Source organism: Physcomitrium patens, chromosome 21, assembly GCF_059467195.1.
Source record: "Physcomitrium patens ecotype Gransden chromosome 21, ASM5946719v1, whole genome shotgun sequence".
NCBI lineage: Eukaryota > Viridiplantae > Streptophyta > Bryopsida > Funariales > Funariaceae > Physcomitrium > Physcomitrium patens.
Genome location: NC_143430.1, coordinates 757,711 through 776,137, shown reverse-complemented (window position 1 = coordinate 776,137; position 18,427 = coordinate 757,711). Strand labels below are relative to the sequence as shown.

Genomic DNA, 18,427 nt, shown 5'->3' with positions numbered 1-18,427 from the left:
TTCATATTTTACAATTTGGCTATCCAAATAGATTCAAATTATACATGAAGTGTTAATGTACTTTAAACAACTACCAATACAAATTTTAACTTCAAATTTGTTACAAATCTTAATATATTGTCAAAATCCTAATAGTAGCTTCTATCTTTATTTTCATATACCTATATGCAATTTTCTTCATATTTCACAAATTAATCACTTAAAATTCTATAAAAATTGGTATGAAGCTTCTTAACCTATTAACTCATACTTTTAGAAATTTTGAGCCAAAAACTTGTTTGAAAACTTAAGATATGGCTCCAACTATTACTATCAATAAAATGGTTTACTTACTATCTCTGAATTACTTGTATTGACTTCAACTCCCTATATCTTCTTCATATAAATTTTGAAAATAATAATTCTTTCATAAAAGACTTACGTCTTAAAATTGCTTTTGTAATTGTACCTCTCAACTTCCAAAAACTATTGTACAACTCTTCATATCCTCAAAAGAGTAATAGTATGTCTTAAAAGATCCCTTAACTTCAAGTGGTTATAATTTCTTCATCCTAATTCCAAATCTTCTAAATTTTATACACAAATTATAGTCCAAAGTCTAAACCTTACAACTTTGACTTATGGTTCTTGAATGCTTCTTCTAAAATTGTCAAAATCCTTGCTCTGGTCGCAAACAACCTATTGAAAGCCTATTGGTGATGACCTTTGACCAATAGAGATGAAGACCTTTACCCCTTTCTTTTATTTGTCCATAACTTGCTTTTATCTTTCCAAATAATATTTTTGGTAGTTTGGATATTCATCTTTGAACTCCAATCTTCTCTTAAACTTTATACTAAAAATCTAAAATTTATATAATTTAAACACTATGATCAGAATAAATAAACATCAAAATAAATTTTCTTATATCAATTCTCTTTAAATTAATCTATTAACTATTCTAATATATATCAAGATTTATAAATATATAATATGTTTTAATTAACTTCTTCATAATATAAAAAATTAATAAAATATTACCTCTTACAATCATAACACCCACAACCACAAGATCCAAGCTTTGTGGAGTTCCAATGATTCAAAGATAATACAAAAATAAATGATTAAATGAGGAAAAAACCTATTGAAATACCATCATGCATATAAATTTTAAAAAAATCATTGCACCTTAGCAAAGAAGGAGAAGGACAAGATGCTACTACTATAGAAAATTGAAGGCCTTTATCATCTTAATACAATATTATTCTATCTCTAAATTTTTTTTTATTCTATCATTAAAAAAATACAACAGAAGCAATTGGAAAGTCCACTCATCCCTAAAACAAAGTTAGAATAGTAAAATAGTATTTTTGTCAACTATCAAGCATATAAATCTCAAATAATAAAAACTTTAATATACTCCTATGTCATTCAAAAATAATGAATATTTACTCAAGCATAGTAAGATGCTAGAATTAGAATGGCTATTGCTAAAGAGAAGAAGACTAGAAACTCTTTAAACAAGAATAAGAACAAAAAAAAGCATGGATAAGAGTGAAGAAGGCTTTATTCTTGTAACCATATATATTCTCTAATTAGAAGCTATTTTGCAACATTCTATAGGACCTCCAATACATGTCCAACTTGTGAGAGACATGTTTTATTAATAAGACAAGTTTTTTATATGTGCGCCATATGGCCAACTAATATCAGAAGTCATCAATAGATGCAACATGTGGCCTACTTGTTGGCCAAATTTTTAATCTATCAATCAATTATAAACACATATAAAGTTAAATTTGCATATGTGAAGTTTGTAAGAAGCTTCTCCATAAGATATTATCAAATCTACCTATATTTATCTTCTATCTAATACTTCTTATCTAAATAATTATATATATTTGTTACATTATCAAATTCTTGTATAATATTATCATATAAAGATCTTGTATTATTATCTAAATATTCTCATTGCCTTATAAAAGACATATTTTAAAGACCTAAAGATCATATAACTTCAACTTATACTTTATTATATTTTAATATGCTTCTTATTTTTTATAAAGATTATTTTTATTGTTATTAAATAATATTAGTATAAAAATCAAATCAATATATTTAAAGTCAAGTATAATTATTTGTCAAGGACATGAATCTCGAATAAAGAGAATCCTCAATACACTCTTGTATGACTAAAGAGAACTAAAAAGTCTCTCAAAAGGTGATGTAATATTAACTAGGATGGCTATTGCCAAAAACAAGAAGACTAGAAAGTCTTAAAATAAGACTAAGACTAAAAAGGTGTTGACAAGAGTGAAGAAGGCTTCACTCTGGCCTCTATATATACTCTTTAACTAAGAGCTACATGGTGATGTCCTATAGAACCTCCAACATGTGTTGATTTTGCTAGCCACATATCTTAACTTGCAAGGCAACTTATCTATGTATGCGCCACATAGTTAGCTTGTTCCACAAGTTACTATACGGAGTTAAGTTGTTCCATAAGCTACCAATACATGGTTAGTTTGTTGGCCAAGTTTCTGTCACGGACACAAAATACAGACTTGAAATCTAACAAGAAGTTCAAGAAGAAGTGGCAGAACTAGATTAAACAGATGAGTACAAGAACAACACCAGAAAGGTGAGCTAGAACTCCAAGAGATGTGTTGTCGAGACTGAAGAATCCTTCAGCCTCGACTCCTATATATACTACTGAATAGGAAGCTTCTCGAGCTACTTCCGCTAACTAGGACGCTTCTCCAACAACTTCTACTAATTAGGAAACTTCTCAAGCAACTTCCTAGAATCTATCAGAATATTCTAGAACCTTCTAAAAATATTCTACAACCTTCTAAGAGAATCTTTAGGGAATATTCTAAGAATCTTCTAGAACCTTCTAAAAGAATCTTTAGAGAATCTTTAGAGAATATTCTAGAAGAATATTTGAAGAATCTTCCAATGTATGTCCATGACATCACCTCCTCTTCTAGCTTCGAGGTCTCCGAGAAGCAATGTTGTTATCAGTCAATACCAACGCAAGAAAATGAAAATCTGTCGCATCACATCCGCTATGAATTCCAATTGTTGTTCGCGAGGCAAATGATTCATCGGCCCTTGGAGCCAACGGTAGTGACCAACACCTTCAACCTCTGACCAAGCGTGGACTTCTATGTCTTCATTGTGAAACTGTCCTCCAAACACACCTTCTGGCTGACCGTCGTAGGCAGGCTCGACCTCAAATACAATTACTAGCGATCTGTTGCTCGGTATCCTCCGACGTCGTCGTGGTGCAGGCGGTTCTTCATCTCGCGGTCGTCTTCGTGAGCTAGTCGCTTGAGATGACATAACAAGTGTAGTATCTTGACTATCCATGTCTAAAGGCTAAAATGATGAGAGCAAACTATAGTTGCTAACAAAGTTCTACACTATTGAACTATGGGTTTTGGAGGTGCCCTCCTCCCTTTTTATGCTACTTGATGAGCAAGCTTCAGCAAGAAGCTATCATTGAATCGGCTTAGGTTTATGAGGATATCGTTGATGAAATTCTTGTACCTTTTTTGGCGCATTGGCAAGATTTTCGGCACGCTCCCACGTTCGTTCATTGATGTCGTATCCACTCCAATGCACTAAATACTCCAATTTTCTTCTATTACGCCGTGAATCTAGTACCTTTTCCACCTCGTATTCCTCATGGTTTTCAATTTCGATACTTGGTGGCGGACTTTGTACTCTTTGGGGAAAAGCTGACTCTCGATAAGGTTCCAACAAAGACACGTGAAAGACTGGATGTACCTTCATAGTAGCTGGTAACTCCAGACGATATGCCACCGGATTGATCTGCTTCCCGATAACAAATGGCCCTAATCTCCGATAGTCCAATTTGTCACATGGCCGCTTGGTCTTGATATTCCGTCGAAGAAGCCATACTTTACTTCCAACTTTAAAAGTAGGCGCCTCATTTCGATATTTATCTGCAGATGCCTTGTAACTCTCTTGGATAGATTGCAATTGAAGCTTCAACGTCGCTTGAAGCTCCGATAGTTGCTTCACAAATCCTTCAGCTGCTGGGTTGTTATTTGCTGAAGAACTCAATAAATCGAGCTTGGGGTGGTATCCGTAGTTGGAGAAGAATGGTGTTTGTTGAGTTGACGCATGAAGAGTGTTGTTGTATGCGAACTCAGCAAGCGGTAGATATGTAGTCCAATCATCTTGTTGATAGTTGATGGTGCATCATAAATATTGCTCCAAAACTTGATTCACCCGCTCCGTTTGACCGTCAGTTTGAGAATGAAAAGCCGAAGAGAGTTTAATATCCACCTTCAATATCTCAAAGAGGGACCTCCAAAACTTGGATACAAACTGAGTACCTCGATCCGACACGATATCATCTGGTAGGCCATGATAACGATATATGTTATCAAGAAAGAGTCTTGCGGTGTCTTCACTTGACGATGTTTTCTTGCAAGGCACGAAATGCGCCATCTTTGTAAATCGATCCACTACAACAAAGATGCTGTCAAATGAATTCGATGGCGGTAGGTCCGTAATGAAGTCCATAGAAACTAAAGACCATGGTCGGTGCGGAATAGGCAATGGCTGGAGAAGTCCATACGGACGATGTCGAGGGATCTTGGATCTTGAACAAACATCACAAGAAAGGACAAATTCCTTCACATCCTTCCACATTTGGGGCCACCAAAAATCTCGTGAAATGAGCTCCAAAGTCTTGTTGAATCCAAAATGTCCCGCAGCTGGAAAGTCGTGGCGAGATTGAAGTACTCGGAGTCGAGTTGGCCTTTTTGGGATATACAACCGCTCCTCAAAATACAGAAGATCTCCCTCCACCTTAAATTTGTCATTATCGACACGTTGTTTGATGTCAAGAGCTATAGAATCCTCAATGGTCGCAGTACGTACCTCGCTGAGGAAGCCGTCATCGATAGTTGCAACAGTAGCAAAAATCCTGAATTTTTCTGGTTTCAACAATGTTGTACATTGTTGATCAAACGCTGCTTCTCCAGCCTTTGGCGCAAGATACGATCTCCTCGATAATGCGTCAGATAATCCTTGCTGTTTTCCAAGGCGGTAGGTGATAATAAAGTCAAATCGTGATAGAGACATATTCCATCGAGCTTGACGACGATTCAAAATTCGAGCTGTCATGAAGTACTCCAAATTCTTGTGGTCCGTATAAACAGTCACTGGATGTGCAGCTCCTTCGAGGAAGTGACGCCACTCTTGGAAGGCATCCACTATAGCAAGCAACTCTTTGTCGTGGATCTCGTAGTTGATCTCTGCAGCAGAGAACTTTCGTGAATAGAACGCAACTGGGTGAAGCTTCTTGTCTATGCCCATCTGTGAAAGCACAGCTCCCAAAGCAAAATCTGAAGCATCGGTCTCTAAATAGAAAGCCTTTGCAAAGTCAAGGTGTACCAAGATTGGAGCCGTAGTGAATGCCGTCTTGAGATCTTGAAATGCTTTTGCTGCTTGTGATCCCCATTCGAGCTTGTCTTTGCTTGTTAGACGCGTGAGTGGTGCAGCAACTTGAGAATAATTCTTGATGAAGATCCGATAGAAGTTAGCAAATCCAAGAAAACACTGAACATCTCTAACCGTCTTCGGAACTTCCCAAGATATAATTGCTTCTACCTTTTTTGGATCCATCTTCAAGCCCTCTGTAGTCGCAATGAAGCCCAAAAATTCCATCTCATTCTGGTGAAATTGACACTTCTCCAACTTGGCGTAGAGTCCTCGTTCACGTAGTTTTTCAAGAACCAAACAAACGTGCTTCTCATGTTCTTCTTCATTCTTGGAAAATATCAAAATATCATCCAGATAGATGACAACAAAGTCATCGAGGTACTCCCGAAAGATGTCGTTCATCATATGCTGAAAGACCGCTGGAGCATTGGTAAGACCAAAAGGCATGACATTGTACTCAAAATGGCCATACCTTGTACGAAAGGCTGTCTTCCATTCATCTCCTTCTTTGATTCGCACAAGGTTGTAGGCTCCTCTTAAATCAATCTTTGTAAAAATCCTTGCACGTCCAAGTTGATCTAAGAGGCCGGAGATCAAAAGTAAGGAATAGCGATTTTTCTTGGTCACCTTGTTGAGTCCTTGGTAGTCCACGCACATCCGCAGTGAGCCATCCTTTTTCTTCACGAATAGGATTGGTGCTCCAGCTGGCGACTTTGAATGTCGAATAAAATTCTTGGCTAGATCCTCATTGATGTACTTCCGCAATTCTGCCAACTCCGTCTGCGATAGGTTGTATATTGGACCAAAAGGTGGTTGCGCTCCTTCCTCTAAGTCTATGGCGCAATCATATGGTCGATGTTCCGGCAGTATATCGGCGTTTTTCTTCTGAAACACGTCTTCAAAATCCCTATATTGCTCTGATATATTCGATGTTGAGATATTCTCGCCGCTAGTTGGAGCTGCATAAATGACAAATGGTGCGCCTTCCTTGGACGATCTTAGGAACGCTCTCGCTCCAATAAACATGGATTTCTTCATGTAGGTTCTACCAACAGGTTTATTATTATTTTTTTCAGGAAATGGTATCCTTCGTAGCCTCCAATCAATGGACGGATTATGATCTTCTAACCAAGAAAGACCAAGGATAACAGGGCTTGATGGGGTTCTAATAATATTAAAAATAACGTGACTACTATGGTCCTTAAACACCACTTCTATAGGTTCTGATTCGTGGGTAACGTTGCCTGACAATAAGGGTCGTCCATCTATCACCTCTACGTGAACAGGTTTGGACTTCTGTACTAAACGGATCTTGTGGCGTTTAGCAAACTCTTCATCTAAAAAACAAGTAGATGCCCCCGAATCCAATAAAGCTAAAGTTTTTTGTTTTTGAGGGCCTAAAAACAAAGGAATTGTAAAACAACGGGCAGGTTGGACAGAGAAGGAGGAACCTGATTGTTGTCGTGATATTAGATTGTCCAACCGCACGGTTCCTACTGTGGTTGGGCATCGTCGTTTTCCGGAATCATCGCACTTCTAGTCTTGACAGGGTGCCAATTTTGCTTCTTTGGGCAATTTCCAACCTTGTGACCTTCTTCTCCACAGTACAAACATAATCCTTCCTCCATACGCCGTTTCTTCTCTGTTGGAGTAAGAGATCGGGCACGCGCCGTGTCGATTTGCATGTCTGTTGCCTCCGAATGTGAGTTTAAGCTATTTGCAGACATAGTCATGTCGTAACGAGTCATTTGGTGTCTTGGACGTTGGTCTTAGCGACGTTGGAATAGGCGGTTGTCACACTTTACAGCTTGGCTAATAGCTTCGTTGAGCGTTTGAGGATCAGGAAGAGATAACAGCAAGTCCTTCACATCATCCTTCAAGCCCCAATAAAACTGATTCACCAACGCCTCTTCACCCCAATTAATGTCACTTGCCAATTGTCTGAAATCCGAGGCATAGACTGATGCAGAGCGTGTTCCTTGTCGTAGCGATCGGATCTTTGTTGTGGCCCATCGAACTTTATCATGCTCGCCAAATGCTTCTGCAAACGCCTCCAAGAACGTTTCAAAGTTGCTCAGGATTGGCGATCGCTTCTCGAACAAGGGAGTAAACCAAGACAGAGCTTGTGCTGTAAGCAAGGTTCCAACAAGCCCAACACGCGCTTCCTCCGTCGGATAACATTCGGGCTGTAAAATTGTTATCAACCTGATTTGGTTGACAAAACCTCGAAACTTGGAACGAGTTCCATCAAACTTATCCGGAAGACTAACTCGAGGCTCTTTTCGTTGTAGGACTACTCGATCTTGTTGAACTGAAGGTAGAACTGCTTCTTCTGGCGCAGAAGTTTGAGGCTGATATGCTTTAGATGGCGCTATCCCAGATGCTCTATTGTTATGGAGTCCTACCATGACTCCTTCGATCTCTGTTGTCCTATGTGACAACGAGGCAAGAGCATTTATGATGGCATTTAGTTTGGATTCCAAATTTTCAGCCATTTTAACGTCTTAACCTTCGGCTAACCTTCAGAAAGAAGAAAAAAGAGTTTTGACAAGATGACAATCTTGGTTCAGAGGAGAGTACTCCGCAACCTCTAAAACGCCTTAAGACTCCAAGATGAGGGGTAATCTACTCTCTCCAAGAAGAATAAGGCTCCAATATTGAGAAAGAAGAGATATCAGTTTAGAGGAGGGTAATCCGCAACCTCTAAAACACTAGCACACCTTCAAGAAGAGGGGTAATCCACTCTCTAACAAGAAGGAACTAGCTCTGATACCAGTGAAAATGCAGTCTCGACAAACTGTCACGGACACAAAATACAGACTTGAAATCTAACAAGAAGTTCAAGAAGAAGTGGCAGAACTAGATTAAACAGATGAGTACAAGAACAACACCAGAAAGGTGAGCTAGAACTCCAAGAGATGTGTTGTCGAGACTGAAGAACCCTTCAGCCTCGACTCCTATATATACTACTGAATAGGAAGCTTCTCGAGCTACTTCCGCTAACTAGGACGCTTCTCCAACAACTTCTACTAATTAGGAAACTTCTCGAGCAACTTCCTAGAATCTATCAGAATATTCTAGAACCTTCTAAGAATATTTTAGAACCTTCTAAGAGAATCTTTAGGGAATATTCTAAGAATCTTCTAGAACCTTCTAAAAGAATCTTTAGAGAATCTTTAGAAAATATTCTAGAAGAATATTCGAAGAATCTTCCAATGTATGTCCATGACAGTTTCTAACCTACAAATACATCTAAAGTCAAAACCGCATCTATAAAGCTTTTAGGAAGCTTTTCTAGAAGACTTTATGAAATTAATCTATATTTACCTACTTCTATCTAATCATATAAATAACTATTCGAGTAAATGTATATGTCTTTGATATTATTATTAAACTATGAAAATAATTCTTATATTTTTTTTTATATAGAGATATTAACATAAGATTGAAATAATATGATTGTATTAAGTATTAATAAGTTTTTTTCTAATATTTCTATTTTAAATATACTGTGATTAAGAAAATATGATTTTTAAATAGTTTTAATATTAAATATTTTAAATTTATTTTAAAATTAAATTATCAATAAATATAATAATAATCTTAATTTTTTATATATTTAAATTAAAATATTTACACAAGTTCTTAATGATATTAGATTTTACATACTTATTATATGACTAATTTTTATTCAAATAGAGCTTCTATTTAAATCTTGTAAATTTTTAGGATTAGGGTTTAGGATTTAGGATTTAAAATTATTGTTATATTTAGGATTAAGGATTTAGGGTTTTAGATTTTTGAAGATCTTTTTTGTTTTAATCATAAGCACATGCTTGTAGTTAGTTTATATACTTGCATCGATATTGCTACATAAGAGCAAGTATTTTTTCTAACTAATATAGTTTAATATTTCTTCAATTGAAGTAAATTGGTTTATCTAATCTTACTTTACCTTATAATTTTCTTATAGATTGAAACAATTCATTATTCTACAAACTAGTCTAAATATAACTCTTATGCAACTTGAAGATTTTTGGAAATCAAACAATTACATGAGGAGGTAATGTACATTTTAATTTATATATATATATATATATATATATATATATATCATAGTAAATCATGGATGTATACTCTCTTGTTTGATTTAAGATTAAACAAAAATTCTTCTTTTTGTGCAAAAAAGAAAGAGTCTTAATTTGCACTCTAAAATGCTAAACCTGTGACACATTCTCAAAAGTCTGTCTACAAATATCAACAACTTATTTCTCACAATAACTCTTTAATTGAATTGCACTGTGTTTTCTTTTTTCTTTGTTCTTCTGTTTATCTTTTTTTATCCACCTTCTTTTCTTTCAATGTTTTTGAATATTTTCTCATCCTCGCTGAATCAAAGCTGCTGCTTTCTAAGAATTCTACTTTGACGGAAGTAGAGCAATCTTTGGACGGCAATCTAAAATACCTCATTTCCTCGTTATTACAAACTATAATTTAAACAGTGTGTGGTCTGTGACTACTAAAGTTTAAACTAAGAAGGTTTTATTGTTACGTCTGTGTTAAGTGGGTACAATGTCCAAAAGTATCACATAGTAGCATTCCAAATGACCTCTCTCCCATGGGTTGACTTTTCATTTTCCTTTCTCTCTCTCATACTTCTGACGAGGGGACCTCAATTTCTCCATACATACCTTCCCTGTGTTATAAATAAATCAGATTTGATCTGCACCTTCTGGATCTGACACACACATACTCACACTTTTATGTATGTATGTATGTATGTACACGTGTATTTGTATATGAATGCTTCATTGGTTTATGTAAATAACCCACTATGCATAGAGACCTGATGTGATATAAAATAGCCCTTTTGGACCAATCACACCCAGTGTTCTCTTCATTAAGGATTAAAGCATTGATGTAGAACTTTTTTGATTAAGAGATAATAGCTTTGTGTTATTTCTCAGACTATTGGCATATTTGGGATGGATGTTTTGGTTTTGAAGTAACCATTAGGCAATGAAGTGCTACATCTGGGATTTGAGCACAGTTCTTGAATAGAATAGCGTCATACAAGGTTTTGTTTGTATTTTCATTATTATGATTTTTCCATGGCTTAATTCTCATAATGATTTTGAAAGACTACTTTAAGCATTTCAGGAATTTGGAACTTTGTCCAGTTGTTGAAAATCTTCAACCATGAAAAGTTTACAATGGGTGACTGGGACAATTGAATTGATTATTTCAAACTCACGAATCATCATTTGAGGGACAAAATAACAATAACAAGAAGAATGGTACATATATATATATTTTGAAAGTCATGAATGTAGGTCATATAGCCCAGCCACATGTTCTTCTCCCAGACTTTCAATCAACATGGGGTCTGTCTTTGTCACTAGAATTTGGAGGATTCCATGCTGCTTGTGGGATTCCATCTCATGGGAGGACATGGTGTGTGTCCCATACAAGACCAAGGACCACCATTTCATTGCCCATTCTATATTTTTAAAATGGAAATCATAGATGTTAAAGAAGCATATAAAACTTTAAAAAATGAGTTCCATAAATATTAGATGTCAAATAACTATTATTATATGTAAATAAATTTTTATTATTTCAATAATTAACATTTACTTAACCTTGCATAAAATCTTTAAAATCTAACTAAATATATACATATATACATACACATATATACATATGTACATACACACTTACACACACACACACACACATATATATATATATATATATACACATAACACATCTACAGTATTTACAAGAGTTTCTGTTGCAATAAATTAGTTTACAAGTGCCATGGTTTTATTGATGTAACTTATTATATTAATTACTTTTACAATCTATTATCTTTTACCTTAAAGTATACAATCATTATATATATTCTTTAATACTTCAATCAATACTTTTATGCTTTAAATGATTAACAAGTTATTTTAACAAAAAGAACTAATTAAACCATACCCAACCTCCCTCTCCCTACACAGGGGAGCAGCCCGAGGAGGACGTGGCCTCCATGGCTCCGCATCCCCCGCCTGGATACCAGGGCGAAAGGAGAGCGAGGAGAGGGAGGGGGGCTCACGAAGGGCGGGGACCTGGGGGGGCGGGCAACCGCGTTACACCTGAGAACCCCTCCTCCCGCCACGTACGCCGTTTTGATTGCACCCCTAGGACGCCCATTCCCCCCGTCCCCCCCGTCTCCGTGCTGTAAGAAAGATAGCACCTATCAGGTTCCACTTTCCAAGAAATCCATTCCAAGGGGCAGTCTGTGCACATACTGGTGTGGAATGGTGACCACAAAAAAAACCCGAAATCTACTGGATTCTTTCTCACCGACTTTAGGTTTCGATCATCAAGACCTGAAGGATAATGTGGGGAATTTTCTATTGAAAAGGCGCTGCATAGAGCGACTGCGTATTGAAGTTGACCCGATGTTACAATCGAAAGAAGTTCCTGACAATGAAAGATCGAGGACAGACTTTTGGATGCGCGATCCGTGTTTTGTCAGTGGATGGTCACGTCACCTTGGGGCCAAGCTTCAGCATTTCTGTATGGTGGACTATGGGAAGCAGGCCGTACTGCGCAAATCTAGCATCCTCCAGATTTTGTCACAAAACTGTGAGTATCATCATCACTCAGCTTCTGCTGTTTAGGTCCATCTGTTACTTTGGAACTCGATGCAGTCCCTTGCAGTTCTGAGAGCTTTGGGAGATGGTAACGCCATGGTGATACAATTCGTTTGCAGGCAAATTGCTGAAGACAGTGGATCTACTGAACATGTATATTGATACAAGTGGATGTGAAACAATGAGCTCCTTGGTGAGCATGACATTACACTGTGTTGAAGTACCTGGTGGAGCTTTAGACTACATGAACACTTTTATGCCAAAGCTACAGACAATGGTGCTGTATGGGGCAGTTGGTGTGAGGAGAGGGCAATTGACTTTCTAGGAGATGAAATTTCTTAGCCTTGGTCTTTCAAGTGTAGGAGAAAAAGTCTTCATAAATTTTCCTAAGCTTAAGAAGCTGCAACTAAAGATGAAATGTCTGAGGGATCTTGAAATTGTGGCACTACGATTGAAATCCTATTCTTTCAATCTGGAGGTGCCTGAGCAATCAAAAGTGCACATAAGGTACTAGCACCATTCAAGGTTGAAGGGTTTAGGGTTTAGGACCTCTAGGTCATGCCCCATGCAGAGCATGCATCATACAAGTAGATTAGATGCAGGATGGATTGAGCATATTCAGCTTTAAGATTTGTCTTTTATTGTGCCTTCGATCCTAACAATACCTACCACTCTTGTGAGCAGAAATCATGGTTCAGATTGTGAAGTAATGCAATGTAGGACTCTTTCTGCTGAGTTCAAGTCTTGTAATACAATCTGAAAATTGCAGAATGCAATTTAGCATTTGGTTTGCACAATACAGTCAATTTGTCTAGTGGTTGAAAAGTGTTGGGTTGGTCTTTTGTTCCAAATTTCTCTGCACGACTTCAAGGGTGACCAAATGAAATAGTTCACAGTTTTGAGGTGAAGATGCGTACTCCTTATTCTTCCTCAATATCATTGATTCTACTGGGTTTGGAATAATCTTCGCAATGGCTTGCAGGAATTGGATGTAGGGTTGTGGAGGGAGGTTTGCAAATCTCAAATTAACATTTTGGAAGTTATCTTAAATATGTTATGATTAAAAAATATAATTTTAAATATTTTAAATATTTAAAAATTTTAAATTATTTTAAATTAAATTATCAAAAAGATATGTATTTTCTAATCTTAATTTTTTTTATATGTTTGAATTAGAATATTTACACAAGTTCCTAATGATATTAGATTTTACATACTTATTATATGACTTTAATAGAGCTTCTATTTAAATTTTATAAATTTTTAGGATCTATTAATAATATTTAAATAATAAATACTAGTATTTTTTTATAAATCATCTTTACAATTGTATTATTAACTTGCAGAAAGAATCTGAGTTGCACTTTGGACCAATTTACGATCTTTTGCAAAATAAGTTAGGTACTCTTAACAAATTCATTACTAAAAAAATTATAAAAGATATAATTTGATGTTTGAGCTTTCTTAGAGGTATTCAAATCTTCTTTGTAAAAAGAAAAATGGATCTTTACAAAGTACATACATTACGATGGATACAATATATTAATTATTAAAATATGTTATCTTATATTATTTATATTTAGGCATTTTGACTAATTTTTTAATATATCATCTATAAATAAATAAAATAAAAAATAAAAATAAAAAATAATAATAATATAAATTATATATATGTATTAGATTTTTTTTTGAATATTTTGAATATAAAATATTTTATTTTACACTTCTAAACACTCTAAATATTTCTTGACATTTGATAAATTATAAAATATTAAAATTTTGGATTAATTTTTAATAACATATTAATTTTACCAAAAATATTTAAATACATAGATTATATTTTAAGACTATTTTTTTATTTTACACAATTCAAGTGGATTTTTTAAAATATAGAATTTTAGATCATAATATAAATAAAAACTTCTATAAAGTTACAAATTACCTAAATTAAAAAACTTCTAAGACTACATAATTTTTCCTACCATTTACTAACTAATATAAAGATTTACTTAGATTTATTTTTTATTTTTTATTTTTTTAAATCTCTTTTCTAATACAATTGACTTGTATTTAAAAATAAAAATAATACTAAAAATATACTAAAAGAGAATGCAGATTCCAAAGTAGAATTTTAAGATTTAAAAGCATTACTCACCTTAGTTCTAATTTTGTTTTTGTTAGATTTTATGAATCCATTTTTTAGACAAAAAAATATTTATAATGTTTGATTAGGTAATATTTAAAGACTAATAGATGCAAGCAATAGAGTCCAATCTATCCAATTTGATGTTTTTCTTTTTCTTCTTCCAACTAAGATTTTCTATAAAATGTACACCAAACAGATTTTTACTATTTTTAGATTTATTAAAGAATACTATTATTGCCTAAACTGTTCTTTTATTCTAATAACAATTATATTGATTACAAGAATTTTATGTCTTTTATATATACATGTGTCATTTTTGTTACAAAGTCCATTAAAACGTATTTTTGAAAAATTGATATTAAAAATTATTATTTGTTTTTAAAGATAAAAATTCTTTAAAATATCGTGTCAATACATTTTTATTTTTTACTAGAAGAAGAAAACTTCATACATAATTACGTACAAATTATACATTTTAAACAAAAGTAATTACCTATTGAAGTTATACAATCAATACTATCTATTAATTCCACATTTTTAACAATATTTGACCAAGTATATCATTAGATCCTTTTGTTTTTGAAGTTAAAAATAATTTAAAGATGATTCTAAAAAAGACGTATCATATATAACTACTTATTTATTTTTAGATTAAATAAGATAATATGTTCTTGAAGCATGGTATTACATCTAAAAATATTTTATTTTTACTAGATACTATTGATTTTTATTGACTCTAATAGTAAGACGTCAATTTAGTGCTGTTTTTATTTTTTTTATTTTTTTTCAATTAGATTAAATTTGAAAGTAGGTTTTTTTTAGTGAAATTTAATATAAATCCTGATTTCATGATGGTACTTTGATTTCTTCAACTTGCTATACAAAATTCTTTTTTATTATTCTTCTACCATCTAGATTCTCTTTGTTTAATATAATACCTTCTTTGTAGATCTTTTTTTGTTTTAATCATAAACACATGCTTGTAGTTAGTCTATATACTTGCAACAATACTGCTACGTAAGAGCAAGTATTTTTTTCAACTAACATAGTTTAGTATTCCTTCGTTTGAAGTAAATTGGTTTATCTAATCTTACTTTACCTTATAATTTTCTTATAGATTGAAACAATTCATTATTCTACAAACTAGTCTAAATATAACTCTTATGCAACTTGAAGATTTTTGGAAATCAAACCTTGATTTATCAAACAATTACATGAAGAGGTAAGGTACATTTTAATTTATATATATATATATAGATATATATATATCATAGTAAATCATGGATGTATACTCTCTTGTTTGATTTAAGATTAAACAAAAATTCTACTTTTTGTGCAAAAAAGAAAGAGTCTTAATTTGCACTCTAAAACCCTAAACCCTAAACTTGTGACACATTCTTAAAACTCTGTGTACAAATATCAACAACTGAATGACAGCTGCTACGTTCTAAGAACTTGCCCCGTAACACAACCCACCTTCTACCGTGAAACGAAGTTGCACAGAAGTAGCCCAGTGCAACTTTGCATGGCAAAATAAAGTTTGAAGCACCCCAATGACGTCACAGTTGTCTTCTGTAGCTCATCGGAGTTTAGACTAAAAAGCTTAAAAGTTGCAGCTCTGATTCCTACCCGATTCCTCTGAGAGTTGTAGGAACTCCCACGACCATGCTCTGTGCAGAATTGACTTATTCGTAAGTCTATGACTAGGAGTATAGTTTAGATTAAAATGCTTTTTGTGATACACCTGATTAGAACTTCGTGGTTCCCTGACTTGGTCCAAGACCTAAATTAAATATTTATTACAAAAATGAAATAAACTCAAATGTAACCAATGTATATTTTATTTTTCATACAAAGAAAATAACCAATAATGAAACAATAATGAATTCTTGTTTATAAAACATCTTTGTTTGTGAAAAATAAATGAGTAAAATTTTTTAGTTGCGGAAATTCTTCCTAGGAACAAAAGTATCATGTCCATTGACTGCTGCTGTGTATGACAACAAAATGTAGCATTCTTTGCAGCAACAGTGAGGGTTGAAGATTGGAATAGTCGCAACCTCACCTCACTCGATTCCTGGAAATAAGGTCCACACTTCACATTGAATCCGTGCGGTAACCCATTCCGACGGCCCTATGTTGGTTTGACCGTACTAACAAATCACACATGCCACATCACCAGCGTTTTGATTCACTTAGTATCCAAACATCTTTCCCCAAATACAGACTGCCTAGATGCTTCTGAGAAATCTCTCAACTACAGCCAAAACAGATATCTGATACTTATTCTGTTATAAAACCTTCGAGACAGCTCTTGTTCGTGCATTGTGCAAGGTGAGTTATTTTACAAGGCAAGTGATTCTAACTTGCAGCTGGGATTCAGCGAGAGTGTCAACAGTCGAAGACAGCTTTGTAGCAAAATATGTCGCTTGTTTCAATGTATGACAAGACTCATCGGTTTCCATGGCTAGCACCTTCAAACTTCTTTGACCTCCTGAAATTGATTCTGGGCTTCATAGACGCGACTCGTGCAACACAATTTTCAAGCGAACTCGTCTCCAAACACGCAACAATGGATAACGTGCGTGTGTTATCTGAGGAACACTGAAGAGTTTTGAGAGGAATTTTTTTCTTTGTGTATCGTCGTGATGTATATTTTTCTTCCACGGCGGTTTTAGTCTTCTGCTTCGAAGTCCCCGAAGGTCATTGTCAGATGCAAAATTAGGAGGCTGATTGGATTTGTCTACTTTACGGGATGCATGACTGTTCTTGTCTCTCGTATAGCCCGCCGAACCCTGTCGCATTCTCCCTCGAAATCCTTAGCCCTCAACAGGTTTAGAGATTCTTAGCTATGGCGGGAGTCACAAGATGCCAATTATGTATTGTGTATATGAAGTTGTCTGATGGGATGTTATGGATTTCTGTGGCAGCTTCCTCAAGACCTAGTTAATGAAATTCTCAAGCGTATTGCGGATGTGAATGACATTGCAAATTTTTCGGAAACTAGCAGAGCATTCCGGGAGGCTAGCTACTTTGCCCTGTCTATTCGCATACAGGTGCGGAATAGTGATCATAAAAGAACCCGGAATCTACTGGATTCTTTCTCACCGAACTCTGGTTTAAATCGTCAAGACCTGAAGGATAACATGGGGAAGTTTCTGTTGAGAAGGCGTTGCATAGAGCAACTGCATATTGAAGTTGACCCGATGTTACAATCGAAAGAAGTTCCTGACAATAAAAGATCGAGGACAGACTTCTGGATGAGCGATCCGTGTTTTGTCAGTGGATGGTCACGTCACCTAGGGGCCACGCTTCAGCATTTATGTATGGTGGACTATGGTAAGCAGGCCGTACTGCGCAAATCTAGCATCCTCCAGATTTTGTCACAAAACTGTGAGTATCATCATCACTCAGCTTCTGCTGTTTAGGTCCATCTGTTATTTGGGAACTTGATGCAGTCCCTTGCAGTTCTGAGAGCTTTGGGGGATGGTAACGCCATGGTGATACGATTCGTTTGCAGGCAAATCGCTGAAGACAGTGGATCTACGGAACATGTATATTGATACAAGTGGATGTGAAACAATGAGCTCCTTGGTAAGCATGACATTACACTGTGTTGCAGTACCTGGTGGAGCTTTAGATGACATGAACACTTACATGCCAAAGCTACAGACAATGGTGCTGTATGGGGTAGTTGGTGTGGAGAGAGGACATCTGACTTTCTCGGAGATGAAATTTCTTAGCCTTGGTCTTTCAAATCCAGCGGAAGCAGTCTTCATAAATCTTCCTAAGCTTGAGAAGCTGCAACTAAAGATGAAATGTCCGAGGGAGCTTGAAATCGTGGCACCTCGACTGAAACCCTATTCTTTCAATCTGGAGGTGCCGGAGCAATCAAAAGTGCATATACGGTACTAGCACCATCCAAGGTTGAAGAGTTTAGGATTTAGGGTTTAAGATCTGGTGCAGGATGGGATGAGCATATATAGCTTAAGATTTGTCTATTATTGTGCCCTCAATAGTCTGTATTTCCCAACAGTCTCCTACCACTTTTGTGACCGAAAGTAATGGTTCAGGTTGTGAAATAAGACAATGAAGGACTCGTTGTGCTGAGTACAAGTCTTGTAATACAATCTGAGAACTGGAGAATGCAATTTAGCATTTGGATTGCACAATA

The 18,427-nt window shown here is 35.2% G+C and overlaps 2 protein-coding genes across 3 annotated transcripts; both read left to right on the top strand.

Moving 5' to 3' along the window:
• The first annotated feature begins 11,777 nt into the window (after positions 1–11,777).
• Positions 11,778–12,770, top strand: LOC112274054 (F-box/LRR-repeat protein At4g29420). Its single transcript, XM_024503197.3, has 2 exons — positions 11,778–12,099; positions 12,227–12,770. The coding sequence occupies exons 1-2, from the start codon at positions 11,913–11,915 to the stop codon at positions 12,430–12,432; spliced, it is 393 nt and encodes a 130-aa protein (XP_024358965.2). The 5' UTR covers positions 11,778–11,912; the 3' UTR covers positions 12,433–12,770.
• A 3,775-nt stretch (positions 12,771–16,545) lies between these two features.
• On the top strand, positions 16,546–18,427 carry LOC112278612 (F-box/LRR-repeat protein At4g29420). 2 transcript variants are annotated; one of them, XM_024512211.3, is made up of 3 exons: positions 16,546–16,834; positions 17,184–17,646; positions 17,774–18,427. In XM_024512211.3, exons 1-3 carry the CDS (start codon positions 16,676–16,678, stop codon positions 18,166–18,168), a joined length of 1,017 nt encoding a protein of 338 aa, XP_024367979.1. In that variant the 5' UTR covers positions 16,546–16,675; the 3' UTR covers positions 18,169–18,427. The 2 variants fall into 2 exon arrangements, with proteins under 2 accessions (XP_024367979.1, XP_024367981.1); XM_024512213.3 differs by having other exon boundaries at positions 16,572–16,834; positions 17,184–17,592.

Excerpts from the sequence above, each read along its gene's own strand:
- LOC112274054 (XM_024503197.3), top strand. The coding sequence starts at position 11,913 with ATGTTACAATCGAAAGAAGTTCCTGACAATGAAAGATCGAGGACAGAC. Across the intron at positions 12,100-12,226 it reads CCAGATTTTGTCACAAAACT|GCAAATTGCTGAAGACAGTG; the intron begins GTGAGTATCATC and ends ATTCGTTTGCAG.
- LOC112278612 (XM_024512211.3), top strand. The coding sequence starts at position 16,676 with ATGTCGCTTGTTTCAATGTATGACAAGACTCATCGGTTTCCATGGCTA. Across the intron at positions 16,835-17,183 it reads AACACGCAACAATGGATAAC|CTTCCTCAAGACCTAGTTAA; the intron begins GTGCGTGTGTTA and ends TTTCTGTGGCAG. Across the intron at positions 17,647-17,773 it reads CCAGATTTTGTCACAAAACT|GCAAATCGCTGAAGACAGTG; the intron begins GTGAGTATCATC and ends ATTCGTTTGCAG.